This window comes from Aythya ferina (assembly GCF_964211825.1).
Source record: "Aythya ferina genome assembly, chromosome: 3".
NCBI lineage: Eukaryota > Metazoa > Chordata > Aves > Anseriformes > Anatidae > Aythya > Aythya ferina.
In genome coordinates, this window is record NC_140298.1 from 34,288,605 (window position 1) to 34,313,751 (window position 25,147).

General features: G+C 37.6%; 1 protein-coding gene and 1 long non-coding RNA gene across 4 annotated transcripts in view; one reads left to right on the top strand and one right to left on the bottom strand.

Moving 5' to 3' along the window:
* The first annotated feature begins 250 nt into the window (after positions 1 to 250).
* On the top strand, positions 251 to 8,636 carry LOC311434938. Its single transcript, XR_014691844.1, has 3 exons — positions 251 to 742; positions 4,796 to 4,849; positions 8,209 to 8,636. It is a non-coding gene; the product is annotated as an uncharacterized lncRNA (long non-coding RNA).
* A 4,107-nt stretch (positions 8,637 to 12,743) lies between these two features.
* BTBD9 (BTB domain containing 9) overlaps positions 12,744 to 25,147 on the bottom strand; it is a 126,422-nt gene continuing 114,018 nt past the window's right edge. For all 3 annotated transcript variants that reach the window (XM_084515042.1, XM_084515043.1, XM_084515044.1), the window contains exon 12: positions 12,744 to 22,027. In XM_084515042.1, the coding sequence (XP_084371168.1) occupies positions 21,833 to 22,027 (195 nt within the window). In that variant the 3' untranslated portion in view covers positions 12,744 to 21,832. The remainder of the gene's footprint in view (positions 22,028 to 25,147) is intronic.

Below are 25,147 nucleotides of genomic sequence, written 5' to 3' on the forward strand. Positions count from 1 at the left end.
CTGTAGTCGGAGGTCATGGCGCTACATTTTGAAAAGTCTGGCATAAAGAAGAGGTCTCAGAAAAGCAAATTTAAGCAACATTAATGTCAATAAAAGTCTTTCTGATTGCTATATTCTTTATCTGTTGTGACTAGACAGATGAAAATCTATGATGGCAAGTTTGCCTTTAAGTTAATTTTCTTTTTTCTTTCTTTTTATTTATTTCTTCTCTTTATGTTGATTTATCTTATTTTAACAGGCTCTGTACTAATTTTCCTCACAGAAGGACTAACAGAAATATGACCCTTGTGCACCTTTTGTAGTTAATTCATTAGGTCAACTCTAACCACTAAGCCCCTTGTCAGGTTATTGCTCTTAGTGATAAGGAGCAATTGACCTTAAAACATTGAAACCAGGTAGATGAGCCTATTCCACGAGGTCTTTTGGCTCCACCTTTGATAAGTGAAATCTGCCAGGTGGGGATCATTTGGCCTTTGCTATATAGGAAGCATGAGGACTAATAGGAGTAATTGCCTCTTCAGGGGAGTTTGAGGCTCAGGTTACCTAGGGTGCTTTTCTACTGTCATGGTAAAAGGGACTCAGGGTTCCCCAGTAGGCTGCTTTTCCTCCATGTTTTCCACTGTCTCTGTGAAATAGTTTTAGAGACTCTATGAGATAGCTATGCTAGTGGTGCCTTCTCAGTACAATAAAACCCTGGTGGTACTACTTCACTGGGCAGTGACTCAAGTTCAGAAGCTGGCAGGTAAGTGTTCCTGGGTTCTACAGTTGTTTCATGTTGGGGATTTTGAGTACTTCCTTCACCTTGCCTGTTTCCATTGAAGTCACATGGATTCTAAGCTGCCTTCCCAGCCCTAAAAATAATAATAATAATGAAAAAAACTCAGAAGCTCAAGTGCACGCAGGTGAGGCTGACTTCAAAGAATATTTTTAAGTATTTGTTAAGATTGAACAACAGGCTGTATGGAAAAAGGTGCCTTACTGTGAATTCTTACCTTGCTTTGTGGTAAGAAGCTTCGTTGCCCTTCTCTGGACTCACTCGAGCACCTCGATGTCCTTCTTGTAGTGAGGGGCCCAAAACTGAACACAGTACTCGAGGTGCGGTCTCACCAGAGCCAGGTACAGGGGGACAATCACTTCCCTAGCCCTGCTGGCCACACTGCTTCTTATGCAAGCCAGGATGCTGTTGGCCTTCTTGGCCACCTGAGCACACTGCTGGCTCATATTCAGCCAACTATCCACCATCACTCCCAGGTCCTTCTCTGCCTGGCAGCTCTCCAACCACTCATCTCCCAGCCTGTAGCTCTGCTTGGGGTTATTGCGCCCCAGGTGCAGGACCCGGCACTTGGCCTTGTTGAACTTCATACAGTTGACCTCAGCCCATCAGTCCAGCCCATCCAGATCCTCCTGCAGAGCCTTCCTACCCTTGAGCAGATCGACACACGCACCTAACTTGGTGTCATCTGTGAACTTACTGAGGGTGCACTCGATCCCCTCATCCAGATCATCAATAAAGATATTAAAGAGAACTGGCCCCCGTACTGAGCACTGGGGGACGCCACTAGTGACTGGTCTCCAACTGGATTTGACTTCATTCACTATGACTCTTTGGGCCCAGCTATCCGGCCAGTTTTTAACCCAATGAAGCGTATGCCTGTCCAAGCAATGAGCAGCCAGTTGCTTGAGGAGAATGCTGTGGGAAAGGGTGTCAAAAGCCTTACTTTTAATAGTGTTTATTGAGCATTTAGATTCCTTTGTCTCATGAAATCACCAGCTCTTGGGAAAAGACATTGCCTTCAAGCCAGGTATGCTCCACTGTTTCTGTGGATGCTTAATCTTGCCATTGCTGGGACACTGATATTTACTTCTGAATTTACAGTGTGTTTTATTTCAAGTTTTGTCTGTAATTCTACATGCAAGAAACAAATATTGATTCAGCCACAGAATTTAATGTTACCCTCCTAACTCACTGATCTAGCTAGACACATGCAATGCCCATTTTTTTGTTATCTGAATGCCTGGGCAGAAAATTCCACACCAGTTGTCATGAAGAGTAAATAGAGTAGCAACCAAACAACTGTGCAGTCATGAAATCAAGTTTCTCTCAGATGTGCTTAGAATCCACACTGGCTGTTCCACTCTTCTGATTGCTTTTTGCCAGAGCTCATTTTCTGGGTGACATGGGACAGCAAGAAGCAGAAAGAATTTCTGAGAAATGACTGCATCCTCAATCTCTGGGCAGTGACAAGAGCAGCACAAACTGACCTTATCTATCACTGATGAACGCTCCCCATAAATACAAACAATGCAGGAAAGCAGCTGATATTGCAGCTTCTTTGGTAAAACTCCATGATTTAGTGCGTAATACAGCGGCGCTTACTGTGTAACTTTACTACAGAAGTCCAGGATTTACGGCAGTTCACTCTGCAAGCACATTGCCGAACACTGAGATTGGTATGAGGGAGAATTCGAAGAGTAGAAAGCATGGGTAAATATAATACATGGTCTTTGCTCCTTTTAGCTGCTTTGTTTAATCTTTGATATGTATTTACCAGTTAGCTGAGAGACTTTTGAGGACCTAGATCAAACAAAGCTCTCACGTGTGTTTATTTTTAATACATGAGTACATATATTCACACATCTATGGCATAATTTATCTGGAAATGCGGATGAAGAGTTACAGGTTTGCTTGTACAGTGGTAGTTGCACCAGCAATATCTATAACGAGTTGATTATTCTTAGAAGAAACTCTGATAAGGATTTTTGTTTGGTTTTATTAGTCTACAATTCCTATTTTGTTTCATTAATGCTACTTTATATCTGATACTTCAGATGTCAGAAGTACTAATAGAATATAGGCAGTAACTATAAATACTGCTTGTGCCACAGATCTTAGAATACATCTTTTCCTGACTTACAGCCTTTGGTATTCACTGATCTGCCTGATTTTGCTTAACAGGGAGAGGAAAAAAAGGAGAAGTGATATGGAGGTTGAGAGGCAGAACATGACAGCTGTTTGTGTATTTTCTGTTTTGAAACCATAAGGAAGACAATACAAAAGCAATTTAAGATAATACATTTCTCACATTAATATTTTTTCTTACCATTAATTCATCTTTGTTGATGGTATGCACACACTGCTGCCTCTCAAAATCAGTGACATCTTTCTGTCTTGCTTTTTGACATCTGGCTGCATTGTAATAAGACATTGTATGGAATTCCTTTATGAATATGAATAGAAAAGTTGAATAGATACCTGAATGATGAACATTCATTGCAATAAACCATGCTATGCTGTGCCATAACATGTCTAGTAGGGACTGGAAAAAGCAGCATCTTCATTTGTTTATTTATTCAGCAATAGTCTGAACTTGTCTTTCTTCAGAACCAGAAAACACTGCAGTAAGCGTACTGCTAATATCCTGAGGAACCTCACTTAGTTTGCCTTTCTTTAGATGCTGCCTTAGGGTGTGTTGTCAGTGTGACTCAATAGCTTCATTGACTCCTGATGCCCTATGCAAGAGGAGCCTTAAGCAAGGCAAAGCACTTGCTCTCTTCCACCACAATCACTTCCAAAGATGTTCCCCTAGTGCAACACTGTGAAAAGCCATGGTTTTTAGGAAAGGATAAGTGAGACAGTGGGACAAGGAATCAGGCTTGTAAAGCGAATTTTTCATTGCTTTACTATGAAAAGTATGTTTTAAATTATTTTGTTCTTTAGTGGATGCCTTATGAGCGCTCAGATTTAACTTGGCAGCTTCATTGAGAAACTCCCATTTTCATATTGCATGGGTAGGACTATGGTATAGTACAACATTACTGTGACAGCTCAGCAAAGATCCTTGAGCGTGTACCATGTTGTAAATCTGCTGTAATGGAAGAAAATGTTCCTGGTCACTTTAGGGGACATGGAGGTCTCTTTGCTGTCTTTCCCCTCATTTTGCAGTGGAAATCAAGGCATAGTCAGATGCAGGTCGTAGGATGTCAAGCTGCCTGTTTGTGACAGTTCCCATCTTAGCATGTTGCTATTTGGTATATGATGCCTTCTGCTCACTCTCTGGTGTCTATACAGCTTTCAGTATTCAGATATTCAACTTTAAAAGCTTTCCCCAATTTAATACAGAGTCCCTGATGCATCTTTAACTAGGGAGGATAATTAGATGAACCAGGCACACAATGATGTTCCACTAAGGATAGTCTCTGTGACAAACCTTTGAAAAGCAAAAGATAAACTCCCACTGGAATACATAAAGAAACAGTAACCATATGGGGATTGTGATGTTGAATATATCTGAGAAATCAAGAAAAAATATATATCAGGATAAGTCAACATATGGCAGGCATCAGCAAGGCTTAGGCATTCTCAGCTTGAACTGTGTGCTTCTTGCACAGGTCACAGAATAAATACTAATGCCAGGAAAAAAAAAAAAAAAAAAAAAAAGATCAAAGTTTGCCCATGAGTTAAAAGTAACTCAACATGTGGGCACAGCAAGTAATTTGTGCAGCAAAATGAGCAGCGTAATATATCGCAAGCTGGTGCTTCTAACACCTGATTGCAACCACAGGGGTACAGCCACCTCAGTTCCCTCACCCTGCAGCTTGTTCCTCTGACCACCACTATTTGCATTTTGAAAAAAGAGTAATCAGACTTCATATCTCAGGGCAGTCAGTGATCATATGAAGGAATACTTAGAATTTTCCTTTGCTCAAATCTTATAAAATGCTGATCATCGTGGGTTCTGAAAAAGCACCTGAAACAAAAATTAAACCATTGGTTTTTTGTCCCATCATTTTTTAGGGATTGCTTCCTGACTCTTTATCATCTTCTGCTCAGGATTGTTCAACAGGTCAGGTATGTTTTAGGGAAGTCTTCTGTTCAATTGGAGCACCAGGCATCAGCCCCAGCCAGCAGTGTTGTAACTGATTTGACAAATCAACAGTTGGGTGACATCATCTATGGTAGGAAGAGTTTCCTCTCTTTCTAGAGGCAGTTCATACATTCAGAACTGGTCAAATTTGTTTTGCAATGCACCGGTCTATCATTTGGTGAAAGTGAGTTAGCAATTTCCAAGGTAATTCCCCTATTTCCCTGCCAACAGCTCTGACAGGAGCCCCTGGGGAAATAACTATTAAGGAAACATCTGTGTGTGTCCTATCTGTCAGTATCTCAACAACTCCAGTAGTGGAGGCTGACATGAAGGACCTGCCAGCTTTAACAGAGCCCAAATTCTGAGGCAGCTGAGATTAGCACAAACTCTGACTCAAGAGTGATAAAGTCCTAGAGATATACTGAACAGTGCAAATTGCTGTTTTCCTAAATGTATTATGTTCACCTTGATACAATATATGTCAATTTTTACAATAAAAATCTCCCTTGAGAACTTACTGTAGGATTAGTATTGTCATCTGTCTAGTGTCATCTGTCTGGTGATGATACATCGTATTGTCATCTTGTCAAAATGATTAAGTGAGCTAAAAAGCCAGAATTTTAGCAGTTTCATGATAAATAAAATGCATGAAGTTCTCGTTTGTCGGCACCTGCTGTGTTTCAGTAATTTGGCTCTGAAGGGTGAGGGAAAAGAAAAAAGAGGGTGGAGAGAAAGACAGCTAAGGAAAACCACTAATCTTGAGAAAAATAAGATAGGCAGATTGCACAATCACCCTTAAAATTAAAATCACTCAACAAATGGGGAATTTTATTTATATTTGAGGATGAAAATGATAGAGCAACTTGCTACTTCACCTTCTTAGAAGTAAAATTTACATGACAGCTGTTACCTAATATCTTCTACAACATTTTCAGGGGAAGAGAATACATTAATATCCTCCTTGCCATAAAATGGACCAGTGAACAATTTCAAACTAAGCCTGAAATACAGCTTTGCATAATACCTAGGTCAGGACAGTTTCTTCAATTAGATCATGAGTACAACTGTGATCTTATGTCATCTTTAATATTTATTAAAAACAGGGAGATGTTGCAAGTGACAGTAGTGACGGAGGCTATACTGTAGTTATCTTCTTATACAAACTTATAATCAAGTTGAAAACATTTGATATTTTGGATTTAGATATTACACAAGCATTTCCAATTGAATAAAATTCAACCATTAAATTTGATGTAGGACTGCTACAGGCAGTTGTGGGGCATACACAGTGACCTTCCATGGCATCTTAGATTTATATGCCTACTGCTATGTCACAACCTAAGAGAGCATGGCTGATTTGACCTGCTCACTACTGCAATCAGTGGGGAGAATCAGAAATCATATTTAGTCCACATAATATAGACACCTATTAATTTGGGTATTCAGCCTACTGCCCACTGACTGCATAGGATTTGGCAGCTTTGGAAAGCAGCTGTTACAGATATCAACCTTTCTTGTCAGTCCATTGGTCAATATGGTCCTAAATATTCATGTTTAATCTGCTCCTTTTTGTCTCATCTTCACACTATTAAAAACCCTTTCAAAATTACAAGAGCACCTCCTTGACTATGGATCATGATAGGCTAAAATGAAGGATCAGGCCTTTTCATGAGCTCCTTTAGGTCTGCCCAAAGGATGGTTTTCTGAAGATCATCTTTCTTCCCTTTTCCTTATCCTGCTGAAAGAATATCTGAAATGTTAAACAGTTAAGCTTAGAAATCATTACAAAGAAGTTATTGTGAGAGTCATTTCCCTAAACATCTACTACTGGGAGCAATTTTCAGAGTTGAAGCTTGAAAACACAAGAAAGAAAATGTCCTAGAATATAAGTAAACTTTCATTTTGCATTTTTAAGGTTGCAAGTATGAATAAGGACATGAGGGGAGTAACAGCACCCTCTTTGAGAAGTTTCAATCGTCCTACTCATGTACTGGAATGTCCAAATGCTGTTTCTCACCCAAAAAAGATTATGTGCAAGCATAATGAACCATGGAAGTTGTTAAACACACCATCAGTCACACCTGAGTCTTGCAAATGACAGAACGTTACAGGATTTCTTGCTCTCTGTCACGGGTAAGCTCTGCTCCTGCACTTGGCCTACGTCTTGCTCAGGCCTCAATGCGATTGCTCCTCAGATAGGAGCAAGGGAGCCCCGGGCAGAGCTCATACCAGGACACAACCTGATAAGGAACCTGAGCTTGACTACAAATCAATCACTATATCTAATAAACATGACAGGAAAAGCCTCATTCCTTTGTTATCTACAGAATGTGGTGAAGTCTGACACTGCCTCACTCCCTTGTTCAGGGTTAAGGGGGAGGAAGGGGGGGATTTTGCAACCTGATTCCTAATCCGAGTAGTGAAAGAACTGAATCCTGGAAAATTCCTGACCAAAAGACAATGGCCTTGCAATCCTATAAATAGAGATCCCAAACAAGAACCCATAGAGCTCTCCAGGGAGCACAGTGGGCTGCACCCTCAATCTCTCCCTGAGCTGGGATACCTCTCTGGGTACCCCTGAGGGGAAGCACATCACGGGGCTGACTCCTTGGGGAACAAGCTGATCTGAAGACAGATGCTGATGAGGGAGTAGGGCTAGTAATTCCTTCTGAAGGGGGATTTTGGAAGTGCATGACTGGATTCAGACCCCCAGGGACCCGCAGTAAGTCTTGGGTGAACCTTGCCATTCATGAATCTTTAACTAAGTCACTGTTTCTATTGTAGCAAATTCCTTTAGATCATGGCGTTAATTGGCTGATACTTAGATACTGATTGAGTATAATCTAAACTTCTTATTTGTTATACAGGTATATAATAAATCTTTAATTGCTGCTACATTAGAATTGTGTAAAATCAAATTCTATGACACTGGCCTAGTCTAGTTTGCAACAGAAAGAAAGGTCAATCTAATGAAGAATTAGGAGCTCATAAACTGTCCAGGATGACCTATGCATATTTATACTATTGTTCCTGATTCCAGAAAAGTGGAAAGAATGCTGGAGCTGACTGGCTGTTCTAGTCAGGGGCTAATATTACAGTTGTGGGCTACAGCTATGGCAAAACTCTCCCCAGTTAGTTTTTAAGACTTTGAAGTTACCAATGCAGTATTCGGTGTTCTCTGCCCAAATATTTCTACAGGTCTGCAGTTAGAAACATTACTTTTGACAACGGAGCTATCTATATTTCCCTGCATTTAAATAAATCTTTTCACCAGTTCAGTACAAGAACATGGACAAAGAAAGTGTTTGTATAGTAAGGACATGCTCCATTTCCCTCTCAACAGATTGAACTTGAGAGCCAGAGAACAGTGCTGTCGCTGATAGAAGCCCCTGCACGTTCAAGTTACAGTAACACAAAGAAAAGGAAAGCTTCTGGGAGCAGGCCAATGGAGCAGACCAATAAATCAGTACCATTAAATATATGGGAAAGAGTTAAGTGTACATATCAACTGGAAAGCTGTTGACTGAGGATATTCATACACCACTACTGTTACGTCCTTCTGTGTTTTAAGCACATTTCTTCTAACAGCCTTAATCACAAAGGCTTTTCTTCCTTATGATCATACTAATAGATTTTAACCTAGACAATGCTATGACAGTGAGTAAACTATGCATTAATTCCTTTCCTCATTTCAGTCACTTACAAGGGTTGTTCTTTCTGTCTGATATTATCATTAATAACTACAGAAATTAAAATGTAACCATAATGTAAGCTTATGCATTTGCAGTGAACTTCTTCTGATGCCATACAGCTTAGAACATGGCTAAAAGCACCATGATACATTTTCCATTTATATCAATAAAAACCCATTTATCTGCTTATTAATAGTAAAACTATTAGCTTAAAAATACTTCTGTAAGAGAAAGTGCCACCTCCATTAAGTGATGCTGAAGTTTGGACAGTACAAGCAGCAATAAAATTACACTGTGTCAGCACCTTAGTAAAAATATCTTTTCACCCAGCAGTTGATAACAGAATGTGATAATGTCATGTCTGAATTAAAACAACAAGGATATTTATGCAGTGGTCTACCAAAGAGCACTCAGCATAAAGAACACACCTGTCAAATATATCTATTTGTTCTACATTCTCATTGCTTAAAAATACACATCTTACATGTCCATTTTCACAAAGACCTTTTGAGGTCCTTACAGTGGCATTGGTTTAATACATTGCAGCAACGGATTGATAGCAAATTGCTTTGTTAAAATAGAATTGTAGAACTGCACCAGAGAGCTTCAGGCATTTCCTAAGCAACTTTCTAATACTCTTTTATTATACTCCTTATTGATATATTCAAGAGCACTTGTTTGTATATGATTTCTTCAGACATTTGTCTAAGGAAACCATGAAATCAGGCCACAAAATAGCTATTTCTCAAAAATGTATACTTCCAAATACAGCTCAGATTTGGTCTAACGCAGTCTCCAAGGCAAGGGCAATTAGGAATAGTTATTGCTAGAATCACTTTTACTTTCATATGGTCATTAAGCAGAAATTTGAGAATCCTCAACAAAGATAATTAACTAAGAATACAATAGTCCACATTTTCAAAACTCACAATTTCTACAAATCAAATTAAGGCTCTCTCATTAGCCAAGCATGTGCATGCACATAACTCATTTGCTTGCAGCCATTTGCATACATCAGGTACGCAGAGATATGGGTGGATACATGACCTACAAGCAAAGAAATCTTTAGATTAAATGAACACATCTGTGTCTCAACCTATGTTGTTGCCCTGTGCATGAACTCCATGCAGCAAGGCACACAACTGGAGAATAAGGGAGGCACAAGAAAGTAGCCACAAGCAGTCATTGGAAGCAGGTGCCTGGGAAAGCACTTGGCAGTGAATGAGGATGACCAAATTCCTGGGCTATCCCACAGCTACACTTCTTTGGCTGGGTGGTGGATTGATTTGCAGCACACAACACATGCACTCCCTGAGCAGTGGCGCATGTCTTCTAAAACCACACCACATGCAGTAGTGAATGAAACAGGGGACAGGTAAAAGCATATGATCCAACAGATCTGAAAGTGTAAAAACTCTTCCATAGGCCAAGAGATGAGCTGTGTTTCTGTGTTTCCCCTTTGGTAAACACATAAAAAACTCAAGATGTTTTGCAGAGGAAATAATTACCTCAGAAATTTGTTAGGTGCCTTGAAAAAGAAAACAAGTACAATAATGCATGTGATCAAGTTGGTATATTTAGGTTTCTTAAAAGCTTTAGATAAGGCTCTTCATGGCATCTCACTCTGCTATGGACTACTATTAGAGAAAGGATACCAGAGCACAGAGACTGTATCTCTCCAAAGGCTCAAAGCAGCAGAGCAGAACACAGAATGTCCTCTCTTAAATAATAACTATTTGAAAGATAGGAAGCCAAATATACCTTTTATATTCTAAAAATACCTCCTCTTGCCAGTTTGATTTTATCCTAGAGATGATGATAATTCAGTGCTAAGCGATACCACTATCTCCCCTACACACACACTGTGAATCTTAACATTCAAAACACACAGCGGTGTTTGATCAAACGGAATGACAGAAGCTTGCATTTCCATGAATACATCGATAACAACTGGCCTGTGTCCTCTCTGCAAACCAGGAGAGAACCTGTGCATATATCTGTGAATATTTCAGTTCCCCCCCCCTAAGACTATACATCTTAGGGGGCAGAGAAATGATAATAAAAATAAAAGCTTAAATTTTTAAGCTTCAACCTCCAAGCTTAACATCTTAAAAACTAGACAGCAAAGCACAGTTGTTCATAAATGGGGCTAGAGTTACCACTCCACCATTGCATTGACTAGATGTAAAATTTCCCAATGACTCTGCTGCATTAAGGGATATTTTTGTGATGCACTCACTCTTGTTAAATGGGATACACTTTTTTCTTTGTGCTTCTGATGCTTCAGAGAGAACAAACCAAAACATAACACCAAACCACACTCCCTGGTATAGAAGCTTGGCATATTATTGGGAGAGAAAGAAGGGAAGAGAATGGGAAAGCACAGGAGTATAGAGAGTCAAGTAAGATATCTGATTCTCTCTCTTTTGCCTTAAGCTATAAGGAAACCATTGCCTACATACTTAACCTACTTTCCATATTTACTTTTAGTACAGCCTATGAGGATTTTTAAGTAGTAGTTCATAAAGGGAAAATTATAAAACAAGTAAGTAACAAAAATGTCAGTGATGTGTACTTTGCACCCTATTGTGAATACAAAATGCCTGTGACTTGGTATATGTCTGGTCTCTCCAACTCGTATTCAAATGATGTGACAATGTTTTAAGCTTAAATTGCTACTGCTCATTTACAAATGAGTCCATCTTTTAGAAACAAGTTAGAAATCAGTCCCCAGGCTGTGTAGCATACAACTGCCTCTGCTACTGTTTGGAAAAGTGTCTGCATTTCCATTTCAGTCTTCACTTCCTCACAATCCCTTCCTGTTAATAGATATTTTACCAGCCTAAGCACATAAACTGGATCCTTACCAAAGCAATGAGAAAGAATATTTCTTCCTAATTTTGAGTTCATCCAACCTTTTTCCTCTCCTATCCATGCTTTCTAAGTGTATTTTTCCTTCTAGTATAATATATCCAACACTCGCTATGAATTGCATTACCCCGAACATAACCAAAATTTTGCCTGCGGGCTGCAATGGAAATTTCTCCAAGCCCTCAAGAGGGCTTTGATTCCCCAGGATAGAGCAAAAAGCACTTACCTTCTTTTTAACTTGGCCACATGGCCTGGGAATGCAGATATTTTCAGCATGTACTACTTTTCACTGACTGGGTTATACAGCTTTCTGGCTTACATTTAGTCTATACTGTTTTAGGCAAACATCGTTTCCAAAGCAAGCCTTCCTTGCATAAGTATCCCCATATGTTAAAAATGCCAAAATTTACTAAGTGAGGTGACAGGCACTTTATATTCCAACTTCTTTCTTAAAATAACTGGGCATCTACTCTCCAATCCTGACAACTGTCAAACTTCTTAACAATTATATGTCTAATCAGCATACAAAAGAAATCAGATCTAATTATATTACGCCATTGCATGGATTGCTACAGCACCTTGGTTTGATCTTACAATTTGTTATCATGATGCTTCTCTCTTTTGAGTTCGGCGTCTCCATTTTCTTGGTAACAAAGATCACACATTTCTGAAAGGAACAATGCTTAAAAGATTATACAGAAGAGGATTTGATTGTTGCTACTAGAGAACAGAACCTGCTTTGGGGCATGAGGTTCTGAAATTCAGGCAAAGCTTACAAAACTTCTGCTTAACAAGTGAAGTTGAAAAAACAGGTTGGCAAGGGCCTGTTTATGAGTCAAATGCTCAGCGTTCCCAACTTTCATGGGAGTCCAAAGGAAATCAAGTGCTAAACACTTCTGAAAATCAAACTTTTTGTTTGTTTGAAAACAAATAGATTCCCAAGTTTGCAAATAGTTTCCTTCCACCCCCCCCCCCTTTTTTTTTTTTTGGTGAAATAAAGTAACGAAGTATCAATTCACACATGACTTTTTCCTGAGAGTACAGCAACACAGCCTGGTAGCAGCCTCCTGCAGCTGTTGTCCTCAACATTCGCCACAGCTTCAGGGAGTTCCATTAGACTGCAAGTCACTGTGAAAGTCACCATCATTTTCTATGTCATATTTAAGCTGCTGCATTATGAGTTCTACATCAATAATAGTCTTGCTGTGCTATGATGTGAGTCCAGTTCTGCCAGAAGTCTCCTATTCCTAAATGCAAAACACGAATGGCACCAGACTGGCTCTGCCATTACTTTAACAAAACTACAGACAAGTTGTTAAGCACAAAAGATCACTTTATTTCTCAAATCACACCTCTCTCATTCTTGAAAAGGTAGGCATTTCTAATCATCACTATTTTAAATATATTCTTTTTTTTTTCTTTCTTTTTTTTTTTTTTTTTTTTCCTGTGAAGTTAAGTACTTTAAGGAAAAATCCACAACGAAATAAATACAAAGCACAAGAGTTTCACTTGACGCTTTGCTTTGAGCATTGTCTGGTCCTGCATTCACTTTGGAGAATTTGGCTGCTCTTTGAACCTGTTAAATAAGAAATCCAGAGCTAGCTTTACTTGCTCTCCAGAAGCCTCTGCTTATCAGCTGTCAATACAAACTGTTAATACAACACTGGAGCATGCACAGAATAGCTTATAGCAGTTTAATAATTCTACAACTGTTACAAATACATGTTGTTACTATGAAGGATATAACTGTGATGCATCTTCTTCTAGATGTACATAGAAAATTTCATGCTACAAAATGCTTGTTCGATGATGTGCATGTCTGCTGGTTAAAAGGAAATCAGTATGAACAAGGCTCACTGCCTTGCTGAGTGGATAACTTACAAAACCAGACAGTTCCCATAGTTATTGATTGGATCACTGCTGCACAATCTGCAACCAGCATTCTCCCTGAAACCTAATTAGCCCAAATGGTTGGCAATGCATATCCACTGCAGTATAAAATGTTACCAAGGTCATCAGAACATGCTGTGTGGGGGATTATTCTCATCTGATAAGCGCAGTCCAACACAACTGTGAAGTTCTTGCTAACAGCCAGAAATAGAGGTCTGACACCACAATTTTTATGATGGTTGTCACAGTAAAAGATAGGTAAAAGTAGTCCAGTGCAGGCAATATCACTTTTCTTCAAAGAGCTGAGACCAGAAAGTCAAAGCACTTCCCATATCAGAAGTTGTGCTCCTTAAATGTTTTCTGTGAAAGAGTTCTGAGTATGAACCTGAATGGGTGTGCCTCTGAATTCATCCCAGTTAAGTGTCTTACTCCAGGGAGATTGTGCTCCTGAAATGCAATTGCTGCCAGGCAGCCTGATTTAGCTACATATACGTGCATTTAGAGAACATTCAAAGGCCATGACAAAGTATTCACTGTAGCTGAAAATCTGTTCACAGCAAGGTCTGAGGTAGTTTAGAACCACGTTATGGGAAATCGATGTTTAGGAAACATGAGAAAGAAGGAAAGGGATTTAATGCACAAAACTGTCAAGATACAATGATAATTGCAACAGAAAAGGGGAATGTAACCATAGAGTTTTACACTCCTGTCTGCCACAAAAGAGGAGCACTGACAGAAATGAGTGGAAGAAGTTAATTAATAGCTGAAATTCTATTTAGCCTCGCTCCTAATATTTAATTTACAGTCTCTGAAGGAACAATATTAGCAGTCACTCCAAAAAGAAAACCAGTGATAATAATGAAATTGAGCAAAGAAAAAGGAAAGAAAATTTTACAATATATTGGACAAAGTTAATAGACATGGGCACCGAATTGTGAAGTAATGCTGTATTTCTCAAAATGAGCTCATGTACTCAGTGTGATGTTTGAATCCACAAGCAGCTGAAATACTTTCCTCACAGGTACTCTGAAAAGTTACAGATTCTTTCGAGGTTCATTTTGACAATGCAGTTTATTGAGAAAACAACACTTATATACAACTAACACAGTGAACAATGAAAAACTAACAAATTGAACATATATGAACATCATTTGAAAGAGAAACACGTACAATTATATTTGACTTAAATTGGATAAGCCTGCACAAAGCCTGACCTACAACTTAAGTCAACAGAAAACCTTTTAATGATTTTTCTCTTAACAGACTGCAGATTATAGAACTACAAGCTTGAAATGGGCTACTGTTTCCCATAGCCACAGCCAGCCAAATTTAAATTTTGCTCACTAGCACTTGACAGCCTAGCAGGAATCGACTTTAAAGTCTGATGTGAATGAACTGGGACTAGGATACTTTATACCACATAAGACAATAAAACAAACAAAGCAAAATAAAAAACTTAATATATCACATTTTGGAGGAAAGTGCCAGGGTACACTGCAGCAACAGCAAAACAATTCTAGGTAGGGAGAAAAAGAAAAGGAGTAACAAGCAGACTGCAGGAATCCTGCAGGAAAAAGTAAGAGCTGTGAGGTCAGGAAACAAACAGAAGTAGCTCAGACTACAGGAATTGGACCTTCATGTTGCTCTTCCCATAAAACCTACTAAAGCCTTGCTGCCTACATTCTCTTCCTCTGATCAGTACTCATATTCAGCTAAATAATAGATTCCTTACCAAAACTCACTAAACTAAAAAAAGGCCATGTCAAAACACATCTCTTCAAAGTCACTTCAACTTATGAAACAGATACATTGTCTGAGCTATATATGCACAAATGCATACGAGTAACTACATAGCAGTTTTCTCCCCCAATTTTCTCCTCCTTGCAACTCCAACCCTTGCTCTAAGTGATATATTTCTAACCTAATCATTTAAGACCCACAAGCCTTCTACTACTGCATAAAAACATTTACTCAAAATATTTACCTCTCAAAATGAGTATGTTACCTCATTCCTGAAACAGACCCAATTCATGCAACATCACTGCATGTGCTACTAAAAACAGCTCAAACTCCCAGAAGTATCCACATCGAATCCGGGACAGCAGAAGAAGCCCATTTCTGTGCTCCAGCAATGAACCCCTCTGAGATTGTTTCAAAACTGGTTTCTCAGTGTGAAAAATTAAGAGAAATTCTTGTGAAGAACTCTACAGTCTTTTAGCAGCTGAAAATAACAAAAATAAAAATAAAAAAAAAAATCCCCCACCAGATGAATATGGAAGATGCCAAAAAACAATTCAGGGGATTGACCGTGCTTCAAAAGCACAATCCAAAATCTTTCCTTAAAGACAGAACTTCTTCGTACCTGTTATTAAACACAGTTATTGGATTCTAGGCATTGACCATAATCCACCTAGCAATTATAGCTCAGTAGCAGAGAGACAACATATGTCTGATGCAGATGATACGAAGAAATATGAGGAAAATGAATGATTTCTGGAAGGCATGCAAGTTCCCTACTTCCTCTCCAGAAAGAAGCCACAAGCATTCACTCCAATTACATGGCACAGAGTTTTAGAGGTGCAAACCTTCTTCTCCACAATAATATAGCCTGGCTTACTAAGATGTTTCAGGTGTCACTTGATACTGTTTGGACAAACACTATTTGTTGTAAAACAGCACAGAGGTTAGTTTTGTAAGCTCCTTAGCATAGACAGTAGTGGTGATGCATCTGTTGGAGTCACTGGATAACCCAGAAGGTAGGTAACCTTCTTCTAACTGAGGGATGAGGATCTGCACAAAGAGAATGGATGCGTCAAGATGCTAAACACAGAACAGATGAGTAACAGTTCTAGTGAGAAAAAGTACTTAAATTTCACCAAAAGTGCAGCTCTCCTTCCTCTAAGAAAGCCCAGGGCCCACCTGAAGGTGCAGGAGGAACTGGAGAGGCAGATTTGTACCTAGGCAGACTACCTCATCACTCATTCAGATATTTAGCTATAATAATGTAAATTCAATTCCCATAACATTTATGTAATGAATCAATTATATTTTTTTCTTTCAGAACACTGACCTGTGCTATTCTCTTGGGTAGAAGGAATGGGAAAATAAAGAATTCTGATGTCCTGGTGGGGTGATAATGTCTACAGCCAAGGGCATATTACTACCTAAGCACAGATCTGATTATTTCTTTATTTCCACCATTTGTATATATTACAGTAATTAAACACATATGGTATTACAAAACTGATACAAGTAGTTAATCTAGTTAATATTCAACAACAGATACTTGCAGTTTCCTCACATTAGACTACACCTGTTTATTTGGGCTTGCTTTATCTAAGAAAAGTTGCAGGATGATTTTTTAAACTATTTTTCCAGTAATCATTTGCAAAATCAAACATAGGCCCAGATTCTGTCATGGACTATTGGTGTGCCTTCTACATTACCTCAGTCAATGAAAGCAATGAAAGCTTGTAAAGGGCCAAAAGAATGCACGTGTGTTTTGAGCAGTTAACAAAACTCACCTAGAGGCTTGCTCTGTTAAGACTGCAGGCAATAGCATGCAGGTAGCTTGGAGGAATGTGCCTGTGTTCTTGGGACTGCACCTCCCTGAGATGAGCATTTGATTTGCTCCATTTTATTTACACCCTGCTACAGCCAAATTGCCAACTCCTAACAACTGGGCAAAAACAGCTTTGGACCTGCTCACCCATACCTTGTTTAGACATTTGCACATTTTAAGCAACAATAGAAGAGATTCTGCATCCTGCCATACCACATGGGTAACATTTCACATTTTATTTTATTGTTTGTTTTGTTTAGGAGCTTTAGAACCTGTTCTAAATTCAAGCTAAGTGATTAACCACTAGGTCAATTCAACACATAGATGAATATTTAGGTACTCCAATAAGACCTTGACCCAGGACTTCTATTACTTGTATCCTATACAAAGCTTCATAGAGCTTCTATATCTAATTTAACCAGCACAACCGATGACAATCAGTTCAGAGACAACTAAGGATTCTGACCTAAATACATCACTAATTAAGAGAAGGGGAAGGGAACCAGGCCTCAAGTGTCCTCTAGGATCTACAAGATATTGTTTTTAAAGCATAGTTTAGCCCTCTAGCAAGTGATCTGATGACATACAAACTTAAATATTTACTCTCAAACACATTAAGTATTACTGGCTCTGATATTTGCTGACTACTCCAGCCACAACAACAAAAATACCAATGCATTCATTTGCCCATTTGATGGTGCATTATTGACAGTTGTCAAAACACAAGCCATCAAAGACTTTCACAGAATAAAACAACATATAGCTTTTGTGCTTTCTGTTAAAACACAGCTACATTCTCATTCCATATTAGGTGTCTCTGAGTGGGCATCACTGTATAAGCAGAGCTAACACATAACAATCAGACAAAAATGGCATTAACTTTGCCTTCTAATCTTCACACTGATTCTAGATGTACAAAACATTGTTCAATAATGAGTAGATGTTACATGCATTTGGTTAGAAAACAAAGTGGAAAAACTACTGATATCATTGCCTGTCTTTTCTTTCACAGAAACTGACTCTTACCAAGTCAGATGGCAGACTGAAGACTCTCTAATTTGATGTTATGATTAGTAGAGATGAAGATGCATTAAGTTCATTTGATCTTTTCAGCAATGATGAGAAACACTGAGCTCCTTCATGAGTTATCATATTAAATAAGCAAAAGAGATTTGCACGGAAAAGGCATGAAATGGAGATGTAAAGGAAGGAAAGTGCAATGAAGAACAGATCCTTCCCTAAAAACACTGCTGATTCTTCCCTCTGTGCTCTCTTTTACATTAGTCTTGGATTACCTTCTCTTACTGTAATTCCTATTAATATACCATTCAATTTTGTTTAAGAGCTGCTTGACAATGGCTTGAAAACAGAGCTGTGCAATTTTTGCCCACTTCAGAAACTCATTTTCCCAGACAAATGAGTTTTACAAATACTGAATTTACTCTTGTTGAAGTTGATTTTGGGCCCTGGATTTCTGTGAATAAAAATATTTTAATTAATTTGAAGTTGGTTAATTAAAGAGACTTTAGAAAGAGCTTTGTTGAGCTCCGTGTGAGTTAGATCTAACTCTGAATTCAATCTATGGAAGAAAAACAAAGAAAAAGAAGCCTGGAGAATTTGAAGGTAACAATAACTATTGCTCAAGTAGTAAATAGAATTAATGGTTCAATGATGACAATACAGTTAGTTCTGTTACCTAGAAAATTAACAAGCAATCTATTTTATAGTTTCTGGCAAGAATATAATGAACACTCGGGCAGGTCTGCTCTACCTCTGTTGCAAATAAAATACAAGTTAAGTGATCATGCACTTCTGAATAATTATATTATTCCATGACCCTGATAGATCCTGATGCTGTAAATGCCCTGATGTTAATTCATGACAGCACAACTTACTTCCACTGAAAGCAAAAAAAATTAATAAATAAATTTAAAAAGTCAGAAGAACATATAAGAGCTACATCTGATATTAAGAGTCAATAAATAAAGACAATAATTAGAAAGCATGAGAATACTCACACAAAAGCACAGATCAGTTCTGTGTGGTATCTTCCTTTGCCTCTAGTAATTATCTCTTGCTGCCACAATGTTTAAGGCAGGAAACTATACTAGGCAATAAAGATAGCAGGAGTGTTTGTAGGTGGATGATGTTAGAAGACCACGAAGAGTTCAGGTCCCTTACACATTTCAGGGACATTTAGGTCCCTTACACATTTCAGGTTTCATTACACATTTATTTCTTGGAATAAAAAGGTAAAGGATTCACTAGAAATTGTCAAGTTGTGGCAAGGCTTACCTTAAAGGCCTGAAAGCTCTGTGACACCTCAGACTCAGTCACAGGTTCTAAGAAAAACTTTAACAGACAAAAATAAAGATTGTAAGAAAGGCCAAATGTGACTGACAATACCTAATACTAAAATTTTTGATTTCTCCGTATGAAGGGACAATGCTAAACTGATTTTTGTTTTGATTTATTTTTGGGGGTGGGTAATGGAAATTCTGTAGGAGCTGATTTTTTCTGTTTGGGGAATCTCTCCTATCTGTTCATTCATATTCCTGGCAGAGAGCTAATGTCATGGGAATTACATAGACATTTCTCTTCAACAGTGAGTCACAGTACAAGATCAAAAAGGATTTGCAATAGCTTACGGTCTGTAAGGCTTATTAGTATCCTAAAAATTAATTGTGCACATCAAAGATTACAAACTGAAAATCCTGTTTTTTCGCTGAGTGCCTAAACTCAGAACAGCTGGCACAAACCTTCCCACACCCTTTTTTTCAAGCATTCCCTATAACAGTGACTATTAAAGGCTAACAGCTAGGAAGTTATACCCTTTGCTTGCCCACAACTTGAGAAAAGCAAACTTGCTTGATCAAACTGCAAAGAAATACCACCACTGACAAGGAAGGACTTATCTACCAAAGACAAGACATGCTCCACGCATCTCAGTAGTTGCAGCATGGCTTACAACTAGAATAGAGGATTTTCTTATTTAACTTCTGAAATAATTAAAAAAAAAAAAATCCAACTTTTTGGACTTACACAAAAGAATTGCATCCCCAGTAGCTAGTCTCAATTTTTTCATGCTCCAAAGGCTGTTAGGCCATAAGGTAATCACAACCAAGACTAGGTGCTGGCTCATGAGCAACAAATATCCTGCCTCACAGCTCGGGGCTGTATGAGGCAGCCATGGCACATATTACAAGTGATATATAACTCAGTGTGCATGCATCTTCACTCACAGATATCACAAGTCAGAAACAGGCAGTGGCAAAGGAGGGGACTGCACGCAAATGTCTGAACCCAAAAGTAATTTGGCAATGAAAAATAGTGTAATACTATTGAGGAAGCCTAGCCAATTTTATTGGAAACAAGAAAGCAGAAGCATTTCTCCTTTGAAGTTTCTACTGATTCCTCGCTATTTTTTGTTATATTTCTTCCTGTTTTAAGCACAACCAGTCAGGAAATTCTTTAAAATTAAGTAGTGTGACAGATTAGCATACTATTTGCTGTATTGATATAACTCATTTTATCAGTATGGTTACTCAAAGGAAAACCATATTTATCCTGCACTAGCTTTCTTTTTCTCTGACAAGGTTATCTGTCACCAGAGGAGACTCCAAGTTTGTAAAACTGGTTAGCTGACATTTCCAACATAACATGCTTTGTGAGGAGTATCAACCTCGTAAATAATTTTGCCAATTACATCACTGTCGCAATACAAAAACACTTCATCACATACTGAAAGACCAACACGGAGCTCTTCCTAAAAGTCATGTGGATCTGGAGAGTGAGAGGCTGTGTTCTCATCAATGTGGAAACACTCAGAACAAGCATAGTACACAATTTAATCCAGACATAGGTCAATTCTGTGATGTAAAGTAGTAGCCAGATCCTTTACAATACTGTATAAAGGCATTGTATTTTTTGAAGATTATGAGAACAGTTTATGTGAGGCCTTTAAATTTTTAGCTCCAGAGTGTAAAGCATTTTGTCTTGGATACAAATAAGTTTCTTAAAATTCTTCTTTTAGTATTCAGAACAACTGCTTGTCAGTGACTAGATGCAGTTCCATTTTTCTAAGGCAAAAAAAAAAAAAAAAAAAAAAAAAAAGATGATCTGTTACAAGTTTTCTTAGAAACATAAGAAAATTTAAGTAATCATCTTCATGAGTGAAAAATAAGCTTTTCTCAAGACAAAAGTTTGATTTAGGGATTCTCTTTTTGAGTATAAGAAATGACAATTTTGTACTTTAAAAAGTTAACTAAGGTCAAGATTAACATAGCATCCATTAATTAGTTTGTTGATATCATGAAGGCTTTTCTTGTCATCCCACTGATGAATGAGGGAATTTGCATCTCAGCAGGTAAACATATTTGATACTTCCTTAATCTACTGCACAGCATTTGCTACAGCCAAAAATAAGAGAAAGTGGGATACAGAGTTAAAACAATTTAAAAAAGATTACATGATAAAAAGAAATATGAATGAAGAATAACTTTAAAAAATAACATATATTCTATACTGATGTGTTTCTTAAACATTTTATTTGCTAATGGAAGCCTTCAGGGAATAAATATTTGTTTCATATGCCTTCTATTCTGCTCAAGTCATTTTAGATTTTCATTGTAACTCTGCTTTTTTTTTTTTTTCCTTCTGTTCTCCTTGCCTTGGTTAGATTAGAGAGGTAGGTGTTAGTGGGGTACTTGATGAAGATTGAAGACCTATTTTCTCCCCCCTTGAAGACCAGCCTGATTTGAACAAATTGAGGAGAGTGAAGCAGTCTCTTCATGTCCTTGGGAAAAGCCTTTGCCATTTCAGCATTTCCAGCTTTCAGACATGGTCCCCTTTGTTCACAGAGAAAAAGAAAGAAAAGGTACCAGCACAAGAAAGTTCTGAATAATTTTATATAATGTCAATGGGGCTGCAAAAGCTCCCTTTTTCAACCTGCTTTATGGTTGGTGAGCATGTGAACGCGAGGTGGATCCAGGAGGGGAATGCAGGGAACTAGTGCTTGCAGCTCGAACAGGGCGAGAAACAAGCTGTTGTCCACCAGTGTCCACCTCTGTTGTTGCCACTTCCTTACAACCCTCATCCTTGTGGGTACCGTTTTGTGCTGGGCACTCAAAATGCACACAGTGAAAAACCTGGAGAGAACAAAAGATGAAGATAAAGCAAAACAATTAAATGCTGTCAAAAGCATGATCAAAATAAGATGAAATTTACTTGGAAGTACGCAGGCCAAATCAGTACTTGATCAAATTAGAATGTTTCAGCATGAGGTCAAAAACGTCTTTCCATGTGTCATAAATATTGCAGTGACATAATAAGAGTGGAGCAAGAGAAGGCCTTCAAATTATACAAACCTTTACTTATGGCACCAAAATGCAGAAAAATGGTTCTATGGCAAATAGAGATATTTGTAAATGACTTTTTCCTTTGCCAAGTAGCATAAATATCTACTACATGCTATTGGAAAACAACAATTAAATTAATTGTTTTAAACATATATTGTGATCTAATTACATCCTCCAAAGACTGAATGTTCATACACACGAGAAGTGAAATTTATATAATTACCAATATGATTCTATTTTCAAGATCGCCTTCTTCTATAATAGCAACGATAGTTCTACAGAGATATCCCAAAGTATGTAGAAATGTATTCAGACTGCCCAAGAAAGCTGTCGCTGTATCACATGAAATATGCCCTTTGAAACAGTGATCAGTTTCTGATATTTCAAAGCAACCTGCACCACTGTACAGGTGATTGTTTCTTGAGTAAGAAAGTCATCTGTTAAGTATTTTTTTTCAATATATTTTCTATTTTACTTTTACTTATACTTGTTCTTGAATTGCTTGGGAAGATAAAAGGGAGGAACACAAACTGTTACAAAACTTACTTCCACATCATTTCTCACTGCTATGAATTGCACAGCTTTGCCATATAGTAATTCAAGTATTTTCTTATATTGCTTTTAAAATTTTCTGTTTTGTCATTTATTGTAGTTTTATAGCTAAACTTTGATTAACATTTAAAACTGAATTTAAAAATGGTCTTAAGTTAATTATGTAACTTTGTAACTTTTGAATGACATCTCCTATCATTCATCTTGTAAGTAGTTCATATCTTTAAAGCTCTTCTCACAAACAAGGGTAATCTCTTATAATCCTAACTGCCCTTTCCCAGGCCCTTTCAAGTTAAAGTGGGCAAAATCTCAAATACCATAAACAAAACACAGGTGTACTACACATTCATAGAAGACTACAGACTATTGTATTTTCTAACCTTTCTTTAATACAACTGAAAATCCTATTATGCTTTTTGACCATCCTTGCACAAGTGTGTATAGCACAGATATCTACAATGACATGCCTAATGCCTGGGTCTTTTCTGAGGAGGTAGCTGGTTTTTAATTCAAATACTGACAGCATGAATGGAATGAATAAAATATATTCTCATTCACTGTTTTTTGTATCCCCATTATATTTTCTTGTGCCTCTCAGCGTACAAGTTCTTGTAGTTTTTTATAGAGATACATAACGATGCATGTTTATATTTCCGCATATACACAGATGCTAACATAAAGATGTACTGCTATGTCTTCATATATATATATATATATGTTCATATATGTAATCTGTTCATATATATATTACAAATATATCTGCACCCATACCCACACACACACACACGTGCACAAAATGGCCTTTTCTCTGCATTTCTTCTGGTAAGCTTTTTCGGAAGCCAAACTAATTTCTACAGTGGCATGAATTCTCTCCATCTGTTACAGTTCTTGAGAAGCCAATTTTTGTGTTCAGCTACACTTCTTGAAAAGTCCCTTTTATACTCATCACACTCCTACGCTTTTAAAAGTAACAGCTATTGTCATTTTTCCAGCCACACTTATCAGCATCAGGATTTGCAGAAGAGAACAATATCTCATCATTGCATTTCTTTAATGCATTGCATTTCTTGAAAGAAAGTACAGTCTAATGAATAGGATGGAGATCCACAAGTCATAAGATTCCATAACTACTGTACCTTACACCAATAAGGTTTTCCATATAAAATTTTGCTTTACATAGTGATGCATGCTTTTTAAAATATATTACACTTACCACTGAAATTTAGCAGATACTAGCCTATAAAATCTGAAGTACCTGATTCTTAAATTATAGCTTTATTTTTTTACCATTTCTTTCATACTAAACTCTTAATGGTCATCTCAGCATCTGGCAAATTAACAGGCCTGTGAATTTACAGCATCATTTTCAGTTACTCTGCCACTTTAACATATAGAGAGTTCAGCTTATGAAAGAAGCAGAAGATAGAGAAGTACAATTGAGCTCATCTACTTAATCTAATATTGAAATTATGTATATAAGACCAGTATTACTAAAACAAACAATCCTGTATTTTTTACTTTAAAAAGGCTGAGATCACAGTTCAGCATCATTCTCTAATGAATGTTATGTTATACTTCTCATGGATGTTTTAGGGAAGGTTTGACATACAAAGCAGGAAGGCCAAGTACACACACACTGGTGCAGTAATTTGTAAGACAAAGCTTTCGCGTTTGCAACTAGATGCTCTTTCCAGGTCAGTACTACTGAAGAGGAATAACAAGACAAAACTTATATAGTCAGTTAAAAGTATCAGGTGACCTGTTCTGACAAATAAATGAACATAAGGACTAAGGAAAAATAAATCTTTTATTTATTAAAGTAGGACATGTGTAAGTTCAAAAAAAAAAAAACAGGTTACATTTTTATCGCGTTCTAACGTATGAAAAAAACAGGTCAAGAAAATCTCTGTAGATTATGTCTTTCAACACATGAAAAATATGGTGGAGGAAAATACAAGTTTAAAAGATGAAAACATTCACAAAATGGAGAAATTTTACATTTTTGTTTGTTTTTGTAACTCCAAAAATCAGACTGTGCTTCAAAGTTAAAAGGTATGCTGCAGCTGTGTGCTCATAGAACAAATAGGGTATATAAAAAAATATAATAATATATGTATGTATATGCTAATAATCTTCCTCCAAGCTTTGGAAGGAATAAACTGTGTGAAAAATAAAATAAATTAGAATGGGGTACAATTTTTAAAGATAAAAGAGGGTAGGACTTAGAATGGCAACACGGGTTTATAGTTCCACTTACCCTTTACATGAATAGCCATAAACTCAATTTGCATATACAGATTTCACTATAGTTATGCACTGCTCCTTACAAATAACTACACAGGATATTAAATTCTTTGT